The sequence below is a fragment of the Galeopterus variegatus genome, unplaced genomic scaffold, assembly GCF_000696425.1.
Source record: "Galeopterus variegatus unplaced genomic scaffold, G_variegatus-3.0.2 Scaffold25337, whole genome shotgun sequence".
Classification (NCBI taxonomy): domain Eukaryota; kingdom Metazoa; phylum Chordata; class Mammalia; order Dermoptera; family Cynocephalidae; genus Galeopterus; species Galeopterus variegatus.
The window spans coordinates 1-9321 of NW_007751448.1; the positions used below are offsets into that span (position 1 = coordinate 1).

Genomic DNA, 9321 nt, shown 5'->3' on the forward strand with positions numbered 1-9321 from the left:
TTCCCGCGGCCGGGCTTGGGCGCTCTCAGGAGACCTCTTCAGTGTCGGCCCCAAAACCTCGAACCCGCTGCCGCTTGTTTGTCGATGTAGGATCGTTGTTGAAAGATTTATTCGTCCTTTGTTGCTCTTGGAAATGCAGTCAATACTCTGGTATCACAGCACACAGCTCTCAGGATCGCGCTGTTTCCTCGCTCTAATTCCGTACGTCCTCAGACCCCGGAGAGAGCTGCAGTGACCTGAACATCAGTTTTGAGAGGTGCCAGGGATAGAATCTTGTGGTCAAACTTGTAAGGAGAATTCCTCGCAAATAACAAGTTCCCACGCCCTCTGTTTTCTCACAAAACCAGCTCTCAGTATCTTCTGCTCCCACCTGGGCCAGCCAGGGCTGACCTTAGGGAGTTTAGAGGGATCTAGGAGGCTTGCTTTGGGGATTCTAGGACCTCTTCAGACTTCTGGGCTCTAGGGCTGTGCAGAGAAGAGAGGACAGCTGACTTGGCCCCTTACCTCGCCAGGTACCCTGTTTCTAGGCAGAATGGGGAGTTCCCCACTTGGGCTCCTCCAATGTCCCTGCTCACAGGCTGACACATCTATGTTGCTCTCCCAGAAAGAAGAGAAGGCCATGATCGCCAAGATGAACCGCCAGAGAACCAACTCCATTGGGCACAACCCACCACACTGGGGGGCTGAGCGCCCCTTCTACAACCACCTGGGCGGCAACCAGGTGTCCAAGGAGATGAAGCGGATGGTGAGTGGCTGGCAGGGTGATGTGTGGCAGCACTCTACAGGGCTGGGGCCCTCCTGCTGCCTGAGGGAATCCGCAAAGCCACAGAAGGAAATGGGAGTGGGGTGCAACTTTGGACTAGGAGCCAGAGCACCTGACTTCTGGCCTGGGCCCTTTCCATGAGCCCCACTGTCTCATGGCATGCGGAATTTGGCTCTGGAAAAGAGCGGTGAGTCCCCTCCTCCCTCCCTCTGGGCAGAGCTTGCTGGCAGAGTCTGAAGCAGGCCCGTCTGGCTAGTCTCAGGGTTCGGCAAAGCTTCCAGCAGTCTCTTGGCACTGTCTGGTGAGGCCTTGGGGAGTTGGGTGGGCACCAGTGTGCCAGACCCCTGCCAGCACCTCCTTCATTCCCAGGCAACTGAAGCCACATCTTTTGGCTCAGTCGCTCAGACACCATTCCAGTTCTGACAAGTGCCAGGATGATCCCTTTGCCCTCTGTGCTGAGAAGCACCCCTGCTAACTCCAACCTTCCAGCAGGAGCGTGAGGGCTGAATGAGTGGAGGCGGCATGGCAGGAGTGTCACCTCCACCTCAAGGGGACCCTGCCTGCCCTAGGTCAGACACCCCCAGCCATCACTGCACACACCAGGGACAGGCAAATTCAGGATGCACCACATGGGCTTTTGCAGCAATGACAGAAAGGTGGATTCAGGTGGGAAGAAGAGGAAGAGGGACGACGAGAAGCCAAGTCACAGCAGCAGCGTTCTCGCTCTTGCTGTCTGAGAGCTTGGTTTCTGCCTCTGGGGCACGCTGCTTAGCCCAAGGGCACCTGGTTCCCAGGTGGGGATCACTCACACTGAGGGAGGGCTGAGGAGGGACGCTGCAGGAACCGTGTGTGTTAGCGTACACGAGAGTGCGTGTGTGTGTGTGTGTGTGTGACCCCCTTGTGAATAAGGTTGGGTATGTGCAGTGGAATCCCTGAGTTTGGGGTCTGTTGAGCAGAGTATAGGTTTAGCTTGCAGCAGAAGGGATGAGACAGACTCTGTGGGAATCCATTTGAGTTACTGGACAAGAGCCAGGGCCTGAAGGGGGATAGGCCAGGGACCTGGTCACTCTGCTCCCTGCCAGCTAACAAGTAGTAAATACACAGTTTTAAGGAAATGCACAGGAAGAAAAATACAAATTGAGTCAAGACCTTCATTTTAAATGTTGATGGTAAAGCAGCAGCTCAAGGTGTACCAATGTGATGAGCAGGCCTGTGGGAGAGGCCTGGTCTTCCCCAGGGCTCTGGACTTGGACGTTCATAGACCTGGTCAGTGACACCAAGGGCTCAGGCCAGCACTCTCCCTCCCCCAGGGGCCTTTCCCAAAGCAAAAAGCAGTTGGCTGCCCCTCCTGTTGTCACCCCAGCCCTTTAATGTCCTGCAGACTTTGTACTGCATGACCAGGATGGTCAAGAGGGGAGGAAGGGGGCAGAGGAGGGGGAGGGGAGAGCAGGACTAGCACAGGACAGAAGGGAGGGAGGGAGTGGGGGGTGCTGGAGCTGCTGGAGAGGGGGGAAGAGAGGGGAGAGGAAGGAGAAGGCAGCCTCCAGCAAGCAGGAAAGGGGCGTGCTGGTAAGTCACTGTCTGTTCAAAATTCTTGGAAAGTTGTTTTTTCGTGATATTTGGTGTAAGTGGCACCTTTATTATTTCAGCTGTTAAGGGAGGCAGTTTGGACTGTAAGTACTGGCTTGGCAGATGTATTAATCGCTGTTAGGACAAGGAACCTTGGAAGAATTATCAGTAAGGGCTATAACTGGGGAAGGGACAGTTTCAGAATGAGGAGGCTGCAGGGAAGGAAAAGTGTGTGGAGGAACAGGGCCCTCTGGCCTCTGCAGCAGCCCGTGGGCAGGAGGCTCCCACCTGGGTGGGCACAGTGTCATGGGGGCTGGCATCACGGTGCAGCCTCCTGGCCCCACACAGCCTGTCTGCCTGAGTCTCCAGGCTGGGGATGCAGACAGGCTCCAGTGGCTGCTGTGCAGGCCATTGGCGTTGGGTTAAACTCACCCAAAATGCAACAAGACAACTTTTGCCTTGACTTAACAGCAGTCCACTGAAGATGAGGCTGAGCTGGGAATTCAGTGAAACAGAGGCTGAGAGCAGTTAGAAGATAGTAGTCTTAGTCAGCAGTTTATTCTTTTTCAGTCTTTTCTCAAATTTTACTCAGCTTTTAAAACAGTGATGAGCTGTGCTGGTTTGTGCTTAGGCACGAGTGTTGTCAGGTCTTTAAGGTTATCTGTTAATGAAAAGGTTGACAGTGGAGCATGCCCAGGAAAGCTCTACACCTCTCCCCCGGAGTGGGGGGGTCAGCAGCAGACAAGCAGGCTGGTGGAGGTTAAGTGACTGTTGTCCTAGAACTAGGAAGGGGGGGTGTTTGCACACAGTCTGCAGGACTGGGTTCTTAGTGACCCCCCTGCCATGGCTTATGGACCCATGTATTTAGTGACCATTACAATTCACCACCCCAACCTGATGCTGAGCTCCCCACACCACCATGGCGTCCACTGTGTTAGAATTGGGTGACACCCACTCCTGCAGCCCAGGGCTGGGATGGTGAAGTGAGCTGGGTCCTGCAGGCTGGAGTGAGGGCCCGGCAATTCTCACAGGAGAAGGAGAAGACAACAGACAGGCCCTCCTGGGCCAGTGCGGGCAGCCTGGGAGGAGCTCAGAGCCCATGGCTGGTGGCGTGGATGTGCCACTGAAGGCTGCCGAGGCTCCTAGAGGCCCTCAGCTGGGGCTAGAGCAGAGACAGAGCGCCTTGATGCTGCATGGACCTGGCAGCTCATGGAGAAAAACAGAAATCTCTCTTTTTGTATTTTCAAACCATGTCCTCAGTGGGAATGGATCACCCAGCATTTGCCAAGCTCCCTGTTGGCCCAGCAGAGTGCTCCATGCTGGGTCACAGAGATGGCGGGTCATCCTGTGTCCTTGTCCTGGCAACCTGAGCCTTATCTGAAACTGCAAGTCCTGGGGCTGCTTGTCACCTCCTCCAAATCCTCCTTGGATCCAACCCCTTCCCATTGTAGGGAACCCTCCGTTCTGCTACAACAGGTCAGACCCCAACACACATGTCTCATTTTGTGGAAATTCATAGATTAATGCTAAATAGAGCTTTGAGTTTGACTGTCAATAAGGACCCCTCCCACTCTCACCTCTGCCCTGTGGAAATGAACAGAACAGTAGTCAGACCCATGGCAGGCAGCTCCTTACCTGCTGCGTCCCCAACCACCTCTGGCCTTACAAGAATACACTGGTTCTCTGATAGCAAAAAGGCTGTTGCAGGTAACTGGAGTTTAATTTTTTAAGTGCAAAATTTGTGAACTCCCATAGGTTTTCTGTGTGCTCTGTGTGTTGGGGGCAGGTGGGGGAGTGAGTGTGCATGAGTGTGTACACAGGAAGGGGGCTGAGCAGCTGAGTAATTTCCTGTTTTCATCTGAGCAAGTGGCAGAATTGGAACGGGACCCTCTGAGCCCAGGGCCCAGGAGGAGGGGGGAAGAGGTTTCGGGGAATATGGGAAGGAACATAGGGACAGGAGGGGATGAAATGGAGTCCCAGTGCCTCCCAGCAGCTAGCACAGAACCTGTTCCTGAGGAGGAACCCAGCTGCATTTGCCAGATGAAGGAGGGAACTACTGAGCGACAGTCTCTATGTCCAAGCCCTTGGGTAGACTGTAGAGAGAAAATCAGCGCAGCTTCTCACAGCCCCAGCGCTGGCGGCCTTCGTGTTTTCGGTTCTCTCTTTTCTCATACTCCTCTCTTTCTCTCTCCATCCTTCTGTTTAGGGCTTTGAAGACCCCAAGGACAAGTGAGTAATATGCCCTTCTTTATTCCTGCTCCCTCTGTCTGCGGGATATCACCGCATCTGTCTTGTGCTCAGTTTCCACATGCTCCGTGGAAGTGATCCCAGTCTTCGCTGAGAGTGAACAGAGCCCACGATGGCCGGCAGGTGGTCAGCCGCAGCCCCAGACAGGCCAGGACAGCCAGGTCCTGGCCACCCGGTGGAAGGGCTGGGCCTCAGCACTGCCCGTTTTATCCCCACTCCACACACGCGTGCACAGCCACACACCCAGGCACGCACTCTGCACACACGCGTGCGGCTCCCTTAGGAAAGTGCAGACCTTGCACGGTGGTCAGCAGCGCCTGGAGGGAGTGCCCTCCTCCTCCACCTCCCAGTTCTCGGACCATCAGAAATTCCCCTCAAGGACTGGGCTCCCCCTGAGAAATAGGGTTTTTAGGTCCAGCACCCAGAGATTATGAAGCCTGCTTCCCAAGAGTGGCTGAGCCGGAAACCAGGCGGACCACAGTCCCTGTGACAGAAGTCTCACCTTCTGATCATGGCCTTTGTTTCAGGGTGAGGATACAGCTGGAGAGAAGAGAGCAGAGACTGTTACGTGTAGGGGAAAGAACAATGAAACCTTCACTGATAATTCACAGTGTTATTATAATAAGATAATAGAATAGATTAATACAGTCAGGAAAGCCTGATTGTCAGCGAGGTCCTCCAGCCGGTGGGTGCGAGCCTCGGGCAGCTTCCCATGAGTCTGTGTGGTTAAGAGCGTGGGCTCAGGCCCCTGGCTGACCTGGTCTCAATCCCAGCTCCCCCACTCCTGATCAGGGCTGATAGTGGGCGGCTGCCGGGCCTCTGCTCAGTCCAGGTGGACATGCACAGTCAGCCCTCTGATGGTGCCCCTTGTGGCCTTCCTGGCTCATGTCTGTGCCTCCTGCTCCCCAGGAATGCCCAGGAAAGTGCAAACCCTGAGGACGAAGTGGATGAGTTTCTGGGTCGGGCCATCGACGCCAGGAGCATCGACAGGTTGCGATCTGAGCATGTCCGCAAGTTCCTCTTGACCTTTAGGGAGCCTGACTTGGAGAAGAAGGTACAGTACCCTGGCTGGGAAGGAGGCCCCGGGCAGAACCAGGACCAGGGGGAGGGGACAAGACAATAGGAGCACTTCCTCCTCTGTCTCCAGCACCGGGGAAGGAGCCTCTTCTTGTTGCCTCAGTTTCCCCAACTCTGATGCTGTGCTGCCCTGGGAGATGGGGGTTCTAGGGAGACTTCCTTAGTTAGAAGGAGTAAATCTCAACCTCTCTATGCCTCAGTTTCCTTGTCTAGGAAACAGGGATATTTAACATCCTTACCTCATAGGATCATAGTGAGGATTAAATGAGTTCATATGTGTAAAACATATAAAACAGTCCCAGCCGTATACCAGATGTTCAATAAATGTCAGCGTTATTTGTGCTACTACTGCTGTTATCATCATCATTACCAATGGGCCACCCAGCTGCTTTTGGCACACTGGAACCTCCAGGTATTAAAGTTGGAAGGGGCAGTCAAGATCTCTGTGTCCCATCTCCTTAAATCGTGAATGAGAAAGCTAAAGCTCAGAGTGGTTGGGTGACTTTCTCTAGGCCACCCAGTGAAATAGTGACAGAGCCAGAGCCACACCCTGGTCCAGGCATTCTCTTCGTACCAGGTGGCAGGGTCTCCCCAGTGTTCAGTTAAAAAGGGCTCATGTGAACTCACGTCAGCATGAAGTGAGGCAAACCTAATAGCAGAATAAGACTGTGGAAAGAGAAATTATTGTGTTTACCAGCACGGACCTGACTTAGTATCACTCTCTCTGGGGGACCAACCGTGCCAGCACCGACCCCTATTAGTGCAACTGGTTGGTGTCACAGGAGGATCTGGGGCTGGGAGTCAGGACCTTGGATATGACTTTGGACAAGTCATGGAACCTCTCTGAGCCCCGGTGTGCTCGTCTCTGAAGCAAAGGTAACAGTAGTCCTGTGCCAGCTTCCCGGGCAGCTGTGAGAGTGGCTGATGATGCCTTGGACACCTAGTGTATTTCCCGGCATGCAGATGGTGCCTAGCAATGATAGCCACGAGCATTATGAATTACCCTGATGGTGACCTGGCCTGTAGAAAGTTGCTGGTTTGACACACTTCCCAGCCCCTCTCAACAGCACCGCCCTATGGTGGGTTTGGACTGGTCTCTCGTGATCCAAGTCTAGCTCTGGTTCCCAGGTCTTCCCTGTCCTGGGAGTGGGCTGCACAGGTGACCAGCCCCAAGTGGCTGCTCTGGGTGTGTGTGGGAGCTGGGGGCCTCCGCCCCTCACCCTGTGTCTCCTCTCAGTACTCCAAGCAGGTGGATGACCGCTTTGGTGCCTACGTGGCCTGTGCCTCTCTCGTCTTCCTCTTCATCTGTTTTGTCCAAATCACCATCGTGCCCCAGTAAGTACCCCAGTCCCTCTTGGGCCCACTCCTCCAGCTGCAGGGGCTCCCAGGAGTGGGAGGGGATGGTCACTCAGGAGAGCAGAGAAGGGAGTCTGGGCTCAACCTGCTCAGACAGGGAGAAAGGTTTCCAAAGGTGTCCTTGGTAGGACTAGGAAACCAGGGGTGTGACCTCTTGGGCCAGGGAGGCAATGTGCTCATTCCAGGGCAGGAGACTTCTCACTGGGCGCTGCACTGTCATTCCATCCCATTTAACCCACACCGTGGCCCTATCAAGTCATCCCAGGTATTCACCAGGCTGGTTTCTGCGTGACCTTTGGTTCTTGCCAAAAAAACCCAATATATCTTCAAAAGATAAAAGTTTTCCACTACTCTGGGTATTTCAAAGAATGGACTTCAGGTTCTGAAGGCATTTCACAAAGAGGTGCTCCTGAACTCTTCTGAGGACTGGCTGTGTCACTGAGAGAACCTGTGGCTTCCATCAGGAAAACTTTGAAGTGGGCAGTGGGCTTTGGCAATGAAGTGTTTGTTAAGTCATTCACTTTGAGTCACGCTTAGGAGATGAACATAATAGCCCTATGTATGTGTATATGTATTTGTGTGTGTGCATGCATGCATATTTGTGTATATGTATACATATATAGTATATGTGTATGTACATATTTTTATTTTTTATTATGCGATCATTAAACATACAAAAAAGTAACATAACCAGCACCCATCCCCTCCAAGTGACAGTCCCCTTACTTACATGCGTAATCCTGCCTCTTGGCGCTTTTCTTTCTCTACAGCATGGCTTGGGGGCTGAGTCATCCCAGTTACCTGCTGTCTGCAGCGGCTTCTTTCCCTTCTCTGGCCACAGCCCCAAGTGACTAAGACATTGACAGAGGTCATTCTCTAGTCATCCCCTCTCTAGGGAAACCTTACAAGCTACTTTAAAGGTTTTTCCTTCCCTCCGAAGAGAATTCTTTTCCCTGCTTCCATTGGTGGAAGGTAGCTGTGTGCTGGCTTCTGCGGCAGCCTGGAACAAAGCCTCTGTTTGAGCCCTCCCTGGCATGTTTGCCTGCCCCCTCAAGCCCTCCACTGGCTTTTAACCGCTAAAAATGCTTGGCATCTCCAGGCCACACTTCCTCTCTTGAAAGGCCACCTGGTGGTATGGTGGGGTGTGCTGTGCCTCAGCCAGCCCCTGCCGCAGGAGGGCCAGCTGGAAGTTCTGGATGGAAGTCACTTGCAGCTCTTTTGTCTGAGGGTTCCCACCTGTGGTCTGCCTCTGAAAGGAGGGAGGTCTTTGCATTTTTCTTATTGAACTGGCTAGGAATAAGGGAGCAAAAACTGAGCAGGACTTGTGGGGCCTGGCAGTGGGAAGGGGACAGGGTTTAGGGTCTCTGCCTTCTGAAGAGACACATCATCCCTGTTTCTCAAAGTCTGGCTGGCTGGGCTGCTGACAGATGCATTTCTATAAATGAAGGCCATTTGTCAAATCAATGTTCAGCCTTTGCAGTTATTTGTCAAGCCCATGAGCAGTGACTCGGAGGGAATAACCAGCTGGATTTTTAGCTGCGTTCTTCCGAGCTAAGTGAAGCAAGTCTGCGGGTAGCTAAGAATTAGGCAAAATATTGATCAGTTGTCACCCGGTTCTCTGTTCGGCTCCGCATGAGCTGCTGTTTACTGCAGGAAGGTGCAGGCTATGGGTAGGGGAGGAGCCAGGCTGTTACGGGGAGGGCTGCTGGATGGACCAGCAAGGCTGTGCGAGCCCTTCTCACTGAGTCAGTGGAAAAGATGGGCAGTGAGTTTTGGAGACATAGAGCAACCTCAGGTTCCTTCTCAGGGGCTTTCAGAGCCCCAGACCCTGTGGAGCTATAAGTACTGGCACTGGGGCCTGCAGCCTCCTGCTGGGTGAGCCCAGGACAGCTGCTGCCCTCCACCTGGATGTGGCTTCTACTCACCCCATCTCCTTCTCCAGCTCCGTGTTCATGCTGAGTTTCTACCTGGCCTGCTTCCTGCTGCTGACCTTGGTGGTGTTTGTGTCCGTCATCTACTCCTGTGTGAAGGTGAGTCTGGCAGGTGCCTGAGCTCAGCCCATTGGTGGGGGCGCTCCCAGGAGCTCGAGCATCGCTCTTGGCAGGGCATGCATGATGCTGGGCCACGACTCCTGGTAGGCACTGGCAGCAAGCTAGACTGGAGGTGGGTGTTTCACCAGTGAGAGCCTTGTTCTTTTTTTTTTTTTTTTGGCTTTTGTCTTTTTTCCCTGTCCGGCAACGGGATCGCAACCCTCGGTGTTGCTCCTGTGCCTCGCTCAGCCAGTGAGCGGGAACCGGTCTGTATGTGGG

At 53.7% G+C, this 9321-nt stretch overlaps 1 protein-coding gene across 1 annotated transcript; it reads left to right on the forward strand.

The window, feature by feature from the left end:
* Positions 1–604: 604 nt before the first annotated feature.
* Positions 605–9042, forward strand: LOC103583650 (adenylate cyclase type 5-like; the record flags this gene model as incomplete). The annotated part of the gene is made up of 5 exons (XM_008564909.1): positions 605–745; positions 4539–4561; positions 5489–5633; positions 6894–6991; positions 8955–9042. Coding segments are annotated over 5 exons (495 nt in total), but the record flags the coding sequence as incomplete, so codon positions are not given.
* Positions 9043–9321: the final 279 nt, after the last annotated feature.